Source organism: Ranitomeya variabilis, chromosome 3, assembly GCF_051348905.1.
Source record: "Ranitomeya variabilis isolate aRanVar5 chromosome 3, aRanVar5.hap1, whole genome shotgun sequence".
NCBI classification, from domain to species: domain Eukaryota; kingdom Metazoa; phylum Chordata; class Amphibia; order Anura; family Dendrobatidae; genus Ranitomeya; species Ranitomeya variabilis.
Genome location: NC_135234.1, coordinates 352,485,245 through 352,503,681, shown reverse-complemented (window position 1 = coordinate 352,503,681; position 18,437 = coordinate 352,485,245). Strand labels below are relative to the sequence as shown.

General features: G+C 45.4%; 1 protein-coding gene across 4 annotated transcripts in view; it reads left to right on the top strand.

Annotated features, from left to right (window-relative positions):
- MEAF6 (MYST/Esa1 associated factor 6) overlaps positions 1-18,437 on the top strand; it is a 47,840-nt gene that overhangs the window by 13,859 nt on the left and 15,544 nt on the right. For all 4 annotated transcript variants that reach the window (XR_013223869.1, XR_013223868.1, XM_077295886.1 and 1 more), the window contains exon 5: positions 6,518-6,710. Coding sequence is in view for 2 of the 4 variants with exons in the window: in XM_077295886.1 (XP_077152001.1) it covers positions 6,518-6,710 (193 nt within the window). In the remaining 2 variants the exon portion in view is untranslated. The remainder of the gene's footprint in view (positions 1-6,517; positions 6,711-18,437) is intronic.

Here is an 18,437-nt window from a genome sequence, read left to right as displayed (position 1 = left end):
TTTATTTTTTTTTCCATTTTGCATTTTATCCATAAATTTGTACTTTAATCCTTTGAATGATTTTGGTAAGGTAGCTACACGTGTTTAACCCCTTCCCGACATGCGCCGTACTGCTCTGCGGGAACTGAGTTCCCACAAACCGCAGTACTAGTACGGCGCCACGATCACGCAGCCTCACGCTGAGCGCCACAGCGATCGCGTGCGGGATCCGCTGTATATGACAGCTGACACCCCGCAGCAATGCCCACGATCGGCGCTAGCGCCGATCGTGGGCATTTAACCCCTCTGATGCCGCTGTCAGTAGTGACAGCGACCTAGAGGTGCATTGCGCAGGGACGGGGGCTCCCTGCGCTCCCCCACCGGAACAAAGCGATGCGATCGCGTTGTTCCGGTGTGCTGGAAGGAGTCCCCGGATCCAAGATGGCCGCGGGGCTCCTTCCGGGTTCTGAAGTGAGGTGGCTAGTCGGTGCCTGCTCAGAGCAGGAGCCGGAAAGCCTCCTGCACTGCCTGTCAGACACAGTGCTATGCAAAGTGTCAGATCAGCGATCTGATCTAATATAGTGATGTCCCACCCTGGGACAATGTTAGAAAGTAAAAAAAAAAATAAAATAAAAAAAATCCACAAATAAAGAAGGAAAAAAAAAAAAAATTCCCAATAAATCCATTCATTTATGATAATAATAATAACAAAAAAAACAATAAAAGTACACATATTTGGTATCGCAACACCGCAAAAAAAAGAGGCAAAAAAACTGAAAACGTCATCTTGTACCGTAAAAAAAAAAGCCACCATCAGCAGAAAAATAAAAAAGTTATAGCTCTCAGAATGAAGCGATGCAAAAACAATAATTTTTTTATATAAAATAGTTTTTATTGTGTAAAAGCGCCAAAACATAAAAAAATGATATAAATGAGGTATCGCTGTAATCGTACTGACCCGAAGAATAAAGCTGCTTTATCAATTTTACCACACGTGGAACGGTATAAACGCCCCCCTTCAGGAATTGCTGGTTTTTGTTCATTCTGCTTCCCAAAAATCGGAATAAAAAGCAATAAAAAAAAGTCATGTGCCCGAAAATGGTACCAATAAAAACATCAACTCGTCCCGCAAAAAAACAAGACCTCACATGACTCTGTAGGCTAAAATATGGATAAATTATAGCTCTCAAAATGTGGTGATGCAAAAAATATTTTTTTGCAATAAAAAGCGTCTTTTAGTGTGTGACGGCTGCCAATCATAAAAATCCACCAAAAAAAGGCTATAAAATAAATCAAACCCCCCTTCATAACCCCCTTAGTTAGGGAAAAATAATAAAATTTTTAAAAATGTATTTATTTCCATTTTCCCATTGGGGTTAGGGTTGGGGCTAAAGTTAGGGTTGGGATTAGGGTTAGGGGTGTGGTTAGGGTTATGGTTGAGATTAGGGTTAGGGGTGTGTTTGGGTTAGGGTTTCAGCTATAATTGGGGGGGTTTCCACTGTTTAGGCACATCAGGGGCTCTCCAAACGCGACATGGCGTCCGATCTCAATTCCAGCCAATTCTGCTTTGAAAAAGTAAAACAGTGCTCCTTCCCTTCCGAGCTCTCCCATGCGCCCAAACAGGGGTTTACCCCAACATATGGGGTATCAGCGTACTCAGGACAAATTGGACAACAAATCTTGGGGTCCAATTTCTCCTGTTACCCTTGGGAAAATACAAAACCGGGGGCTAAAAATAATTTGTGGAAAAAGAAAAGATTTTTTATTTTCACGGCTCTGCGTTATAAACTGTAGTGAAACACTTGGGCATTCAAAGTTCTCACAACACATCTAGATAAGTTCCTTGGGGGGTCTAGTTTCCAATATGGGGTCACTTGTGGGGGGTCCTACTGTTTAGGTACATCAGGGGCTCTGCAAATGCAACGTGACGCCTGCAGACCAATCCATCTAAGTCTGCATTCCAAACGGCGCTCCTTCCCTTCCGAGCTCTGCCGTGCGCCCACACAGTGGTTCCCCCCCTTCCCATATATGGGGTATCGGCGTACTCAGGACAAATTGGACAAACAACTTTTGGGGTCCAATTTGTCCTGTTACCCTTGGGAAGATAAAAATTTGGGGGCTAAAAGATCATTTTGTGGAAAGAGAAAATGATTTTTTAATTTTCACGGCTCTACATTCTAAATTTTAGTGAAACTATTGGGGGTTAAAAGTGCTCACCACACATCTAGATAAGTTCCTTAGGGGGTCTTCTTTCCAAAATGGGGTCACTTGTGGGGGGTTTCCACTGTTAAGGCACATCAGGGGCTCTCCAAACGCGACATGGTGTCCTATCTCAATTCCAGCCAATTTTGCATTGAAAAGTCAAACGGCGCTCCTTCCCTTCCGAGCTCTGCCTTGCGACCAAACAGTGGTTTACCCCCACACACGGGGTATCCGCGTACTCAGGACAAATTGTACAACGACTTTTGTGGTCCAATTTCTCCTGTTACCCTTGGTAAAATAAAACAAATTGGATCTGAAGTTAAAATTTTGTGGAAAAAAAGTTAAATGTTCAATTTTTATTAAACATTCCAAAAATTCATGTGAAGCACCAGAAGGGTTAATAAACTTTTTGGCATTTTCTGTCATATAGACCCCTCAGTCACTTCAAAAGTGTGGGGTGGTCCCTAAAAAAAAAAAAAAAAAATGGTTTTGCAAATTTTGTTGTAAAAATGAGAAATCACTGGTCAATTTTTAACCCTTATAACTTCCTAACAAAAAAAAAATTGTTTCCAAAATTGTGCTAATGTAAAGCAGACATGTGGGAAATGTTATTTCTTAACTAGTTTGTATGATATGACTCTCTAATTTACGGGCATAAAAACTAAAAGTTTAAAAATTGCAAAATTTTCAAAATTTTCGCCAAATTTCCATTTTTTTCACAAATAAACGCAAGTCAAATCGAAGAAATTTTACCACTATCATAAAGTACAATATGTCACGAGAAAACGGTCTCAGAATCACCAGGATCCGTTGAAGCGTTTCGGAGTTATGACCTCATAAAGTAACAGTGGTCAGAATTGAAAAAAATGGCCTGGTCAGGAAGTTGAAATCAGGCTTGGGGGTGAAGGGGTTACCACTGTCAAGTGGCAAAGGGCAACTTACACCAACTTTTATCTTGTCCTGTTTGCACTGACTTTTATGCATATCTCTGTGTTTTATATGCTAGCCCCCTAGGTTAACAGGGACCAGTGGTGTAAGGGCCACAAATAACACTCTTAGATGCCAATATCATTTCTAGATTGGGGCATCAAACCCATGGTAGGACTGATGCTTGTATTCTTGTGGAATTGGTCTTACACATGGTACAACTGCCAATTTTCTCAGTTCTCTTGTGACTTTCCTTTCCAAGTGGCACATTTCAGGGCTTCTTTGTATTTTGCCATCAGACTGGCCTGAGCGACTTTAAACTGTGATATATGTAGGAATAAATACACCTCTGAAATTAATTTGTCACTTCTTTAGGTGGCACAGGAGCCACAGGTTATATACTGCCACCTAGAGGCTGACCGTAAGAATACATCTTAGAAAAATAGCTGACTCCTCCCCAATGGGCTACACCTGTGCTGCTGACACCCACATTCAGTTTACCTTAGTGTCATTCTGAGACAAACATGAGTCTTGAGTCTCAGACCTGTGTTGACCTTGGTTAGGTTCTCTGCCCTTTTTAAAGGAAGGCGAACAATCTAAGTACTTGCCTCTTGTCTCAATGAGAGATTTTTACAAAATGACCTAGTGCCTTGTGGGTGATCCCAGTATGCTCTGGCAGAGGGCAGACCACCTCTAGGGTTACCGTTGTTTACTGGCTTCTATATGCAAAGGCTGAAGGTCAGGCTAAACTATGGCGGCCCTGCCAGGGCATGGCCCACTCCCAGTGGCGTAACTACAAAGTTATGGGCCCCGGTGCGAACTTCCAAATGGGGCCCCCCCCCCCCTACCTCCGTGACGCCCCCCCACCCCCTTCCCCTAGATACGCCTCGGACTGTTGCAGGAATCTCCTGCACTGCAACATGGTGTTGGGTGCCAGCACAGCCCGCACAGTGGTATATCCAGCACAGCCCGCACAGTGGTATATCCAGCACAGCCCGCACAGTGGTATATACAGCACAGCCCGCACAGTGGTATATACAGCACAGCCCGCACAGTGGTATATACAGCACAGCCCGCACAGTGGTATATACAGCACAGCCCGCACAGTGGTATGTACAGCACAGCCCGCACAGTGGTATATACAGCACAGCCCGCACAGTGGTATATACAGCACAGCCCGCACAGTGGTATATACAGCACAGCCCGCACAGGGGTAAATACAGCACAGCCCGCACAGGGGTATATACAGCACAGCCCGCACAGGGGTATATACAGCACAGCCCGCACAGGGGTATATACAGCACAGCCCGCACAGGGGTATATACAGCAGAGCCTGCACAGGGGTATATACAGCACAGCCCGCACAGTGGTATATACAGCACAGCCCGCACAGTGGTATATACAGCACAGCCCGCACAGGGGTATATACAGCACAGCCCGCACAGGGGTATATACAGCACAGCCCGCACAGGGGTATATACAGCACAGCCCGCACAGGGGTATATACAGCAGAGCCTGCACAGTGGTATATACAGCACAGCCCGCACAGTGGTATATACAGCACAGCCCGCACAGTGGTATATACAGCACAGCCCGCACAGTGGTATATACAGCACAGCCCGCACAGTGGTATATACAGCACAGCCCGCACAGGGGTATATAGAGCACAGCCCACACAGGGGTATATACAGCAGAGCCCGCACAGGGGTATATACAGCACAGCCCGCACAGGGGTATATAGAGCACAGCCAGCACAGGGGTATATAGAGCACAGCCAGCACAGGGGTATATAGAGCACAGCCAGCACAGGGGTATATAGAGCACAGCCAGCACAGGGGTATATAGAGCACAGCCAGCACAGGGGTATATAGAGCACAGCCCGCATCTCATCCCCCCCCCCCCCCCCCCCCCCCGATAATGGCCCCACAGTCCGGTGAAAAAGAAAAAAAAAAACTCTCCTCACCTTTCCATTTGCCCGCGCTGCTCCTGGTGGCTGCAGTCTGCCCAGGACACTGCAGGTGCGCGATGATATGACATCATCGCGCACCCGCAGTGTACTGTCAGAGGCAGAGCGGGGAATGATGGGAGAGGGAGCGTCAGGTGACGCTCTCCTCCATCATTGCATTGAACTATACCGGTGTCATAGACGCCGGTATAGTTAAATGCGGCGGCGGCGGGGGGGGAGGAACAGTGCAGCGGCCCACTACTGGCATCGGCTCTTCTGGCATTTGCCAGAAGTGCCCGATGTCCAGCCCGGCCCTGCCCTGACCTGCCGGCCCGGGGCCCCTGACCTGCGGGGCCCGGTCGCAATGGCGACCGCTGCGACCGCGGTCGTTACGCCCCTGCCCACTCCCCCTGGGGTAGAAGCCTCCTGGTTTTTGTGCCTCCAGGTGTCTGTTCTTCTGCTCCATAGGTAACTGTGTAGCGTGTTTGTAGAGCTCTTACCTTAGCAGAAGACGTATTAACCTGAGAGATTGCTATTCCTCCTGCCGTGCAGGCATTTTCCCACCCCAGGAGCCGCTTTATGATGTCCCATCTTCTGCCCTTCAATAAAGCAACCGAGAAATGAAGATTTTTGGGACTCGCTGTAAAATCTTTGTTGTATCCTTGAGTGGGAACACTGGACCCTCCCTTATTTGAGCTGGGTTTTTTTTTTTGTTTTTTTTTTTACTGCTTTTGCACTAACTGAATAGCTGGGTGTTGGCTGCCCAGGTGTAAGGTGTTGGGGAGGAGCCAGCTTTTTTCTGAAATACACACTTTGAGTATTTGGTGAGGTTTAAATCAGTATTTGCAAACCAAAGCCAGGAGTGGGTGATAAATGCTAAAGTGGTGACGTTTTTCTATTATACGTTTCCTATGAATTGTTCCACTCCTCCTGGTTTGGGCTTAAAAATACTTAGGTAAAATACTGACCAAATACTAAACGTTGGCCTTGGTGTCAGCCTCCACATAGTAGCATATAACCCATGATTCCTGTGTCTCCCAATGATGACTATGAGAAAAAGATTTTATGGGAGTCCGAAAAATCTTCATATTTTTTTTTTTTTTTTTTTTCTCTTCCACATTATTATTAAATCTCACTACACTTGCCAGTTAAGTGGAACTGTCCCACCCTGTTATCGCCCACTTTGATAGCCCATGGCTCATTCTCCAGCCTGTGTTGAATTTCAACTTTCAGCTTTAGCATGGACATGCAGAGACGAAGTTCTGCTGCTGGATAGTCCTCACCTGGCTAGGTCTTTCTAGGCTGGTATTCACCACCATTGTGAGCAACGCATCTGTTTCCATAAGCAACACCCTGCATAACCTAAAGCTACAGGCATTTTTGTTAACTCAACCTTTAGTGTTGGAGCCTTTCTAGTAACCCAAATAAAGTGATTTGTGTCTCAATTGCTGTCATATTTTGCAGGAGAACCAGGCAGTGGGACAGAAAGTGACAACTCCCCAGACTTTCAAAATCAGGAAAATGAACCCAGCCAAGATGATGCGGAAGACCTAGATGGCTCCCTGTCTGGTGTCAAGCCTCAGAAAGCAGCCTCTTCAACAAACTCCGCAGGACATCACAGCAGTCATAAGAAACGCAAGAATAAAAATAGGCACAGGTTGGCGAAAGAATTGTTCTCATTTAAACTGTTGTTCTACAAAGCAGTCATTGGTTAATAATAAAGAGATATATATATGAGATATATATAGATATAGAGAGAGATGATATTATTTATTTTATTTTTTCCCCTGCCCTCCAAATTCTTCACTTTCAGCCACACTACTATGCTACATATATTATAGTTAGGACTAAAAATAAGCAGTAAATAATCTTGTCCACATCAAAGGTGAAGTCTGTAGACAAGGCGTTGATGCTGCCAGCTCTTGTTGCTATTATAGCACATCGTGCTTGGCACATTTTCTCCGTAGGTTTGTAGGGTCATTAAAGGGAACCTGTCACCGCCAAAATGGAAGTTGAGCTAAGCCCACCGGCATCAGGGGCTTATCTACAGCATTCTGGAATGCTGTAGATAAGCCCCTGATGTAACCTGGAAGATGAGAAAAAGAGGTTAGATTATACTGACCCAAGGGTGGTCCCGCTGCGGTGGGCGTCGCAGTCTGGTCCGGGACCTCCCATCTTCTTACGATCACGTCCTCTTGTCTTCATGCCGCAGCTCCGGCGCAGGCGTACTTTGTCTGCCCTGTTGAGGGACCGCGACACACGGACCACGACGCCCACCCCAGCGGGACCGCCCATGGGCGAGTATAATCTAACCTCTTTTTCTCCTCTTTCAGGATACATCGGGGGCTTATCTACAGCATTCCAGAATGCTGTAGATAAGTCCCTGATGCCGGTGGGCTTAGCTCAACTTCCATTTTGGGAGTGACAGGTTCCCTTTAAACTTCCAGCTTGTCAAATGTAGCATTTGGCTCCAGTGCTATTGAGTCAGTTAAATGATGTAGCAATCTAAGGCCCCTACATACAATTTTACTACAGTAAATTTTGTTACAAATTGCTATACATGAGCTGTTTTATGGAGTCCAAATTTTGGCTTACCAACTCTGCAGCCGTTCTTGTTTTGGCGTGGTAAATTTGTACTTTTAACAAGTAATTTTATGAAAATTACCAGGAAACTGGGCATCAGAGAGATTAGGGCTATTTTGCAAAGATTACTCATGTTATTTACCGTATATACTCGAGTATAAGCCGAGAATTTCAGCCGTTTTTTTTTTAGGCTGAAATTGCCCCTCTCGCCTTATACTCGAGTCATTCCCAGGGGTCGGCAGGGGAGGGGGAGTGGCAGCTGTCTAATAATACTCACCTGCTCGTGGCGCGGTCCCTGCACATCCCTGCTTCTCCGGGCGCTGACAGCTTCTTCCTGTATTGAGCGGTCACATGGTACTGCTCATTACAGTAATGAATATGGACCCCACTCCACTCCCATAGGGGTGGAGCCACATATTCATTACTGTAATGAGCGGTACCATGTGACCGCTCAATACAGGAAGAAGCTGTCAGCGCCCGGAGAAGCAGGGACACGCCAGGAGCAGGTGAGTATAACTGGGCAGTGCGCGATATTCACCTGTTCCACGTTCCACCGTTGGCGCCGCTCCGTCTTCCCAGTCCTCTGCAGTGACTATGAGGTCAGAGGGCGCGATGATGCGATTAGTGTGCATGCCGCCCTCTGCTTGAACAGCCAGTGCAGAGGACAGGGAAGACACAGCGGCGCTCAGCGGTGGGACAGGTGAATATAGCAAGTGCCAGGGGCCTGAGTGACGAGAGGTGAGTACGTGATTTTTTTTAAATTTTTTTTTTTAATCGCAGCAACAGCATATGGGGCAAATATCTCTATGGAGTATCTTATGGGGCCATAATCCGCATTTGTGCAGCATTATATGGGGCATATTTTAATATGGAGTATCTTATGGGGCCAATCATAAACTGTATGGTGCATTATATAACTGTATGGAGCATTATATGGGGCGTATTTTGTATGGAGCATTACATGGGGCTCCTGGTTCAATATGGATATTCAAAAACACTAAACCTACTGATGTCTCAATTAATTTTACTTTTATTGGTACCTATTTTTATTTTTGACATTTACTGGTAACTGCTGCATTTTCCACCCTTGGCTTATTCTCAAGTCATTAAGTTTTCCCAGTTTTTTTTTTTTTTTTTTTTTGTGGAAAATTTAGGGGTCTCGGCTTAGACTCGGGTCGGCTTATACCCTAGTATATATGGTATATTGGCTAGATTAACTATTCTGTCACGCGTCCCTCACGTATGGACTATCCTATGCTCAGCCTCATGAGAACGTTGCCATGTGTGGGAAAACTGCATGCAGATATTACTCGAGTCGTACCTGAATTCTTCTAGTACATCTGTATCCACAAGACAAGGAGTCAGGGAGTAGATTACTTGGCAGTTTATTTTGCCTTGAAGCAAATCACGGTCCGCTAGGTAAAAAGACAATTCCTTTGCCAGGTCAGAAAGTATGACTTCCTTCCATGTTCCACAATTACAGAATGCAGACAGGAAGAAGAACTAGTTCTGACCGGGAAAGCAAGGTCTCCACCCAGGTCATTAACATATACACATATACATGTTGAACACCAAGATGACCACTGGGTGGCAGCAAATCATAACAAGTAAGAACACAATACAAACTGAATGCATTTTCAGAACAACTAGGGAAAAACAGAAAAAACATTAATGTAAATACATTTGAATCTGTCACAGAGTGGCAGCACACTCCTCGCCTAAAATCCAAGGGATTTTACTCCTTTATTAACTGCATTGGAAAATGCCCAAAGTCCATGGAATAGCTGCAAGGGAAAAGCATTAATAATTGCACTTTTAATAGACACAATATGCAAAAAGAACAGTTGTAGTCTTTGTTCATAAAAAAAAGCAAAAATGTAAAACAGGAACAAATTGTAATGAAGGTGGGAGGCTGCCTCCTGGCCAAGGCCTCAAGAAAAAAGAACAGCAAACTGTAATCCAAAGTGTAACTGTAATCCACAGGGTTGCAAATCCAAGAGTTCCCAGACTGTCAATAACAGGGTTTAGCTTGGCAATAGGGCTGGTCTGGGGCACACTCTGACCTTTTAGCAAACATTCCAGTTCTACTTTAAAAGCGTCTCCTTGCACAATGCGTATAACTGTTTGTTCACTTCTGGCAATGTCCTGCGCATCTAATGACTCCTTACACACATGCCACCCCTGACAGATAGTATCAGCGTTTTTCTTACAAAAACATTTTGCAATATGGACTAACCTTGCAATAGCTCGTACAAGCTTCGTCCAGCTCGAGAAGCATTCAAAGTGCTGGCGGTCCTGTCCTGCTCTGGTTTTATAAGTCTTGACTTCCTGATGGATCTCAGGATCGCTGTTGAGATTCTGGAGACTGAAGAAGTTGTCCTGAGTTGACTGTTCCTCCTTGTCCAGCAAGAATGATGGGCCTGTTAACCAGGCAGATTTCACTAGGGCACTGGCAGATATTGCCCTGGTAGCGAGATCAGCAGGATTAAGTTCAGACGAAACGTAGCTCCAATGTTCAGGCTTAGAAGATTTCCTGATTCTTGTCACACGGTTATGTACATACACATAGAAGCGCTTGGTTTGATTGTAAATGTAACCAAGGACGACCTTGCTGTCTGTATAAAACTTAACATTGTCCACATTGACATCTAGCTCCTGCTGCACAAAGTCTGCCATCTCCACGGCCAGCACTGCCCCACAAAGTTCAAGTCTAGGAATTGTATGATCGGGTTTGGGGGCTAGCTTAGCCTTGCCGAACAGGAACCCAATATGGTTTTTGTCTGAAGAATCTGTAATCCTTAGATAGGCAACTGCTGCTATGGCCTCGGTGGATGCGTCAGAAAACACATGTATCTCAGTTCTTTTACTTGAGGCAAGAGGTATTGGTACATAGCGTCTTAACACATTAACCCCTTCTAAGGCTTGAAGGGACTGCTTCCAGGATTCCCATTTTTTAAGCTTACTGTCAGGCAGCGGTTCATCCCAATCTTTCACAGTCTCTGAAAGCTGCCTTAATAGGAATTTACCCCGAATGGTGATGGGGGCAACAAATCCCATGGGATCATAGAGGCTATTGACTACTGAAAGGACACCTCTTTTTGTAAATGACTTGTTGGCACAGCTGACCTGAAACCCAAAGGAGTCTGTTGACAAGTCCCATTTCAGGCCTAGGCTCATCTGCACAGGTGGCAAATCTGACCCTAGGTTTAAGTCTTTAAAACCTGGAGCATGGTCACTAGGTTGAAAGGCTTTCATGACCTCTGCGCTATTGGAGGCAATTTTGTGCAGTCTTAAACAAGCCTTGGACAGCATACTCTGGGTTCTTTTTAACAGATCAATGGCTTCCCCTTCAGTGGGCAGGGACTTCAGTGCATCATCAACATAAAAGTCTCTCTCCACAAAGCGCTGAGCATCTGCCCCGTATTCTGCCCCTCCTTCAGATGCAGTCCTGCGCAACCCATAGGTAGCTACGGCAGGTGAAGGGCTGTTACCAAACACATGTACTCTCATACGGTACTCGATTACCTCCTTACTGGTGTCATTGTCACGATGCCACAGAAACCTGAGGAAGTTCCTATGATCCTCTTGCACAATAAAGCAATGAAACATTTGTTCAATGTCAGCAGTGATGGCTACACGCTCTTTTCTGAACCTTAATAGCACCCCCACTAGGTTATTGGTGAGGTTGGGACCTGTAAGGAGCACGTCATTAAGGGATGTACCGTGGTGCTTTGCGCTAGAGTCAAACACTACTCTTATTTGGTTTGGCTTACGTGGGTGGTATACCCCAAAGAAAGGCAGGTACCAGCACTCCTCGTAGACTTGTAGTGGAGGGGCTGATTCGGCATGGTTGTTGCTGAATATCCTACCCATAAAGGTGACAAAGTGTTCCTTCATCTGAGGTTTGTGGCTTAAAGTGCGCTGTAAGGAGTTGAGTCTGGATAAGGCTTGTTCCCGGTTGCTTGGGAGTTTGGCCCTGTTGAGTTTAAAGGGTAAGGGTGCAACCCAATGACTGGTCTTGTCCTTGACAAACCCACTGTCCATAATATTGACAAACTCCTCGTCTTCTACTGATGAGGCTATCTTGTTGTCATCGTGAGTTGTGCGGAAAACCTGTCCCCCCAAACTGTCATCATAAGGGGTGGGAATGACATCGGGTGTCTGCACTATGTCAGAAGGCCCCTCTTTCACTTGGTAATGACAGGGACAGGGTCTGAAGCAGGTAGGACGGCCATTACTTAGAACATAAGTCTTAAAGGAACTCACACAGTCTGCGTGATGCATCCTGTCCAGGCACACATCTCCTACGATTACCCAGCCTAAATCAAGTCTCTGCGCGTATGGGGCATTATCGGGACCGTTGCACTGCTGGCGCACCTTGTGCATCCTAAGGACGTCTCTCCCAAGAAGGATTAGCATTTCTGCATTCATGTCCATGGGAGGGATCTCACTGGCCAGGTGCCTTAAGTGGGGATGATGATAAGCGGCCTCAGGCGTGGGTATTTCCTCTCTCTCATCTGGCATATCATTGCACTCAATCAATGCAGGTAAGGGAAAGCTCTTTGTGCCCTTAATTGGAGAGATCATGTACCCGCTGGCCCTTCTGCCCGTGGTGTCTACCAGGCCGGAACAGGTCCTGAGAGTGTAGGGAGTGGCCGGTGTCTTTATACCAAAGATGTCAAAGAACTTGGGTTTTGCTAGAGACCTGTTGCTTTGTTCATCTAACATAACGTACATGCGGACAGCCCCCTCTGGCTTCCCCTCTGGGTAAACACTGGCTAAGCATATTTTGGCACAGCATTTGGGACCGGATCCCTCCCCACAGACTTCAGTGCAAGAGGATGAGACTGTTGCTTTAGCAGCTACTGGCCCCTCACCCTCCCCGCCATGGACTGGTACAGGACTGGAGGCAGGGGTATGCTGGGCAATTCCAGGAGCTAAGGCAAGGTGCATGGCTGTTACATGTCTATTGCTACTGCACTCAGCACATTTGACTTCTACCGTACAGTCTTTGGCAATATGGTTGGTAGATGCGCAGCACCTGTAACATATTCTATGTTTCTTTAACAACTCTCTGCGCTCTCTCAGAGGCATTGCCTTAAACCCCCTACAGTGATGAAGAGAGTGAGACTTGCCATGGAGTGGGCACTCTCTATTGGCATCCCTTTCCCTCGGGGCAGGGAGAACTGATGTAGCAGGAGGGGGCATGGCAGAAGGGATGTCAGTTTTCTTGACGGATACAGTCCTTCTAATGTCTCTGCGTTTTGGTGTGGTGTTGTCATACCTCTTAGCGGCAGATGGTGGCATTGACATGTCAGGATCGGTGTAGACGAAACTGGGGTCATTTCTCACCCGCGCTTGATTCTGGACAAACCTGCAAAGGTAAGAGAAAGGGGGAAAAGACACACCATAATCTTCCTTGTACTTGAAGCCTTGTATTGTCCATCTCTCCTGTATGCCATGTGGTAGTTTCGCTACTATGGGGTTCACACCAAGAGCACTGTCAAGATATCTCAGTCCAGTTAGGCGTGGGTCAGCCTTAGCAAACTCGAGTTCCGTCAGTAAATCGCTGAGATCCTGAAGCTTGCGAGTTTCCCTCATCTGGATCCTAGGAAAGTTCTTAAGTCTGTCGAGCAAGGCACGCTCAATGACCTCCGAGCTGCCATACGACTCCTCAAGCCTTTTCCAGGCGGCAGCGAGACCCGGAGCTGGGTTATCCATGTGCACTGACCTTAGCGGTTTGATGCGATTGGTAGACTCTGGGCCAAGCCAGTTGATGAGTAGATCAAGTTCTTCCTTGGCGGTGAGGCTTAAATCTGCGATTGCAGCCTTGAAAGTTGATTTCCAGGCCCTAAAGTTCTCTGGACAGTCATCAAACTTGGAGAGGCTAACCTTGATCAGCTCCCTGCGTATCATGTACCTGGCAAAATCAGACAGATCTGACCTCTCGTTCCTTGTTGCCGCTGAAACTTGTAGTCCCTCTTGGACGGGTAAGTCGTTTGGCGTGTAAGGCTGAGCTGTACCAGGGTGGAATGACGTAGCATAAGGGTTGAGCTGCGGTTTAACCTCTGTGGTGACTGGTGGCTGTAGCTTGAACTGTGGCGGTGCGCTGGTGTTCACCTTGTGGTCTGCTGCAGATGAGATCTGCTGATGTGTAGGCACATTTAAAGATTGGATTGGAGGTGGCGTCAGTGTCTGCGGCACTGCGACATCTGGTTTAGGCGGTTGCATGAGATCGCTGTTAGGAGGCATGGAGGCTGATTGGTTCAGCACGTACTCAGCAGTGCGATCAGCCGTGCTAACCTCCTCTGTGGGGAGAAAACAGTCTGTATTAGTGCACTGGCCCAACGCTTGTTCCAGGACTTTTACTTTAGCGAAGGCAGCGGCCTTTTCCTTTTCTGTATGGAGGATTTTCAATAGGGCATCTGCTTTTGCCTGTTTGGCTTGGGCCTCTGCTTGTGCTTGTTTGGCTTCAGCCTCTGCTTTTGCCTGTTTGGCTTGGGCCTCTGCTTGTGCTTGTTTGGCTTCAGCCTCTGCTTCTGCTTCTTTCTTTGAGAAGGCACTCCTCACCTCTAAGTCTGCAGCGGCTATTTGCGCTTGGATGAGTTGGTCACTTAAGACTGACCTCCTGGAACTAGTAGTTCTGCATGACCGTAATGATCTGGCTGTCCTGATGGTTTGCTTGGATGCAGCAGATCGGTGTGATCTGGTCTCCTGTAAATGGGCGATGCGGAGGTCTGCTTTAACCTTGGTGTTTTCCACTGTCCCCTGCCTCTGCTGGCTCAGTTCTTCTATTTGGGCAAGGGTTAGTGAGGCATCTGGAACATTACTACTTTTCAGAAAGGTGGTATACTTGGTAAGAAGCCTCTCATAAGATTCCTGCTTGGCAGATAAATGGTTAATGAACGCTGTTAATTCTGCTGTATCATCACCGTGAGGGAAAGCTGAGATGCATTGGGAGACTCTTTCCCACAGTTCACTTAAGTTGCTTTCATATTCACTTTTTGTGTACATGTAACTTTCCACTGCCTTTGTGGATGGGTGGAGTGCCCTTTTAGGTTTTGTGGCTGCATCTGCACTCTCTGTGACTTCTGTGCACACAGGAATGTCCATCACTGTCACTGCATCGGCAAGCGAGCTTATATCAGACATTTTACTTCACTTTGCAATAAAGATGTACTGTCACTTTAAATCTTTTTTGAGGCAGAAAGCAGGCCTTTTAGATGATGCAAGAAAGGAATACAGTCTATGATTAATCAAGATCTCTTTGAGCGCGTGGCGGATGGCGCGGACTGTAGATGGCAGCAAGCTGTGATTTCAACATGTGCTCTCACAAATGGTGGATAAGTCACAGTCACTCATAGATAAGCAGATTGTATGACAAATCGGATCGGATTATCACTTAATTGAGGGCAGATGGGTTCGGATTGTGTCTTGAACAGTTGTAGGCACCATGCGGCTGCTGGATGAGGCACACACACAGGCAGGTGTCCTATTACATATTACAGTCTCTGCTTTGTGCTGGGCTGCTGAGGCTTCCGGCAGCTCATGACACACACACTATGTAGTGCTGAGGAATCTTCACACAAAGCTTTCTTCCTGAATATACTGAGTTGTCTTTTTACTATTCTGTCACGCGTCCCTCACGTATGGACTATCCTATGCTCAGCCTCATGAGAACGTTGCCATGTGTGGGAAAACTGCATGCAGATATTACTCGAGTCGTACCTGAATTCTTCTAGTACATCTGTATCCACAAGACAAGGAGTCAGGGAGTAGATTACTTGGCAGTTTATTTTGCCTTGAAGCAAATCACGGTCCGCTAGGTAAAAAGACAATTCCTTTGCCAGGTCAGAAAGTATGACTTCCTTCCATGTTCCACAATTACAGAATGCAGACAGGAAGAAGAACTAGTTCTGACCGGGAAAGCAAGGTCTCCACCCAGGTCATTAACATATACACATATACATGTTGAACACCAAGATGACCACTGGGTGGCAGCAAATCATAACAAGTAAGAACACAATACAAACTGAATGCATTTTCAGAACAACTAGGGAAAAACAGAAAAAACATTAATGTAAATACATTTGAATCTGTCACAGAGTGGCAGCACATTAACCCCTTAATACTACATGATGAAAATATGCTTTAAAACAGGTGTCAAACTAGTCTACAGTAGTTTCTGGGTATTTCCCATGCCGGCTCTTCCCGGTGTTATGTGATTGCCAGGTTTCACCCTTAGGGCAGAGACACTCTCCTATGAGAATCGCATTGTAAAACTCCTACTGGCTGTCGGCTCTCCTGACCTGAGCTTGACAGCTGCAGAGTAATCCATCATGTTGTCTTGCTCAGGTCAGGAGAGGTGCCAGCCAGTCCGTGCAGTGCAATGAGTTTCTCGCACGAGAAGCACGAGAAATACGGCAGTCTCTCTGCCCATACGCATACATACTGAGAGATCTGTCTGTTGCCTGCAGCAGTGGTTTGAAGAGGCAGGATGAGAGAACACGGGACCATTAAATGCCAGTGTTTCAGAGAAAAATGTTGTATAGCTATAGATATGTCTAATAATTGAAATCTGGTACTGCTACATCTGTAAAATTCCAGTCTATCAAAATAAAAATTAGTTTAATCTGTATGGTAAGTTTTAAAGGAAAAAGGTTCCCAAATGGTAGCAATAAAAAAACAAAAACAAAAAAAAAAACAAGCTCACCACGGAAAAAACACCTCCACCTAACTCCTTTGTGACAGAAAAAAATAAAGTATCTCAAAATGGTAACAAAACAGTTTTTTTTTTTTTTTTTTTTTTCTTTTTTAATTGTAACAAAGTTCAACTTTTTTTTATGCCTCTAAAATAGTAAATAAAACTTCATGTTTAGGTCATTATGAATACAGCAATTTCAAACAATCGTGTGGTTTTTTTTTTGTTTTTTTTTTTTCTCTCCTTATTCCATGATCTAGTACTTTAAATGGACCTTGTTCATGGGAAAATGCATGGTGGTTTTGATGGCGGGAATTGTGTAATCTGCAACTTTTTTTGCTGCAGCCATGGAAGTCAGTAGGGGCTACCTGTATTCAGTCTGTAGCTGCTATGGTTCGGCTTTCAATGGAACCGGTCACCTCCCCAAGACGTGTATAACCTATTAGTATGGGCATACAGGTGATAGAAATGTTACACTAGTCCTACCTATACTTCATATTGGCGGTCTTCTTGTTGAGAAAACGCATTTTATTTCTTTATGCTAATAATTTCTTTCAGGCATACAGAAATCCCTGCCTCCTGTCTTTATTATAATATCAGCAACCCCATGGACGTCAGAGTGCCCTGTGATGTGTAGTCCTGGTGCCGGAATCTCGCGCCTGCTCTCCTTCACAATCCATATCTTTTCCTCCCTTCTATGGGCACTGCATTCTGGAATCTTCTGCGCTGGCTAGTTCCACTCCAGTGACCTCCAGCAATAAGGTTCACTTCATCCCTGCATAGTCATTGCTTGGAACTGTGTATATTTTACACATGGTTAGGTGCCTGCGCAGAAGATCCCTAAATAAGGGAGGAAAAGGTATGGATTGTGGAGGGAGTGCAGGGCACATCTGCGGGATTCCGGCGCCACAACTACATGTCACAGGGCACTGTGACTTGCATGGGAGTGGGGTGATATTCTAATGGAGGCAGGGAATTCTTCCAGGCACCGCACGCCCCAGACTCTGGAAGAAATCATTAGCATAAAAAAAAATAAGTTTTCTAAACAAGACCGCCAATGTGAGGCATACAGGTAGGACTAGTTTAACATTTCTATCACCTGTATGCCCATATTGATAGGTTATATATGTTCCAGGGGGTGACAGATTCCCTTTAAGCAACCATAGACTTCATTAGTCCAAATGAAACGGCACTTTGTTGCCGATTTACTAAGAACTATGTAATCTGCAGGCTTACATTATTGGCCAAGTGGATGAGATTGTACATGCTGCAATAATAAAAACTCACAGCTTTCAATGTAACCAGTGGTGAATTTGTGTGTTTAAAATATTTCTGTTAAATTTGCCTTTTTTTTTTTAATTATTTTTTTAAATCAAGCTACATACTTTATACTGTATGGTAGGCAAAATGTAGTGCTAGTGCTGGCCAGGGGCAGAAAACTAAAATTTCATACAATATGCCATAAGGAGCAAAAAAGCCACTATTAAATGGCAACAGCAATCTGTCTTAAGTGTCTGTTCTGCCGGCAACCTGGCCTACTTTATTAGTATATGTTCGCACTGTGTCTTTTCCTGTCATTATTTTGCCGCAAAAGCATTGTGAAAATGGCTCTTAACAATTGACTTTCTCATTTCTATGTTCAAATTGTCTCTTCAGAGAGGAAGAGGACTAGAACTCTAGTGCCACCTATTGGAAGTAGCAATCCTAACAGTCAATGTCGACCCTTTAACGAGCCTTGTCACATGACTTAGGCTATTATCCTAAGTCATGTGACAAGGCTTGTTAAAGGGTCGACATTGACTGACTGTTAGGATTGCTACTTCCAATAGGTGGCACTAGAGTTCTAGTCCTCTTCCTCTCTGAAGAGACAATTTGCATATTTCCCAGAGGAGCATTGCGACTTTAAGCCTCCTCACCTCGACATGCTTATCATGTCACCCTCCGCAAGGAGAATCATTTCTATGTAGAAATTATTTGATGTTCCTTTTTGAAGCTTTTGAGCTGCTTTTTAAAAGACGCCAAACAATTAAAGGAACATGTCTGTTCTGCAGGTGTTTTCCACTAGGAATACATTGTTTCATACTTAATAATGGAAGACAA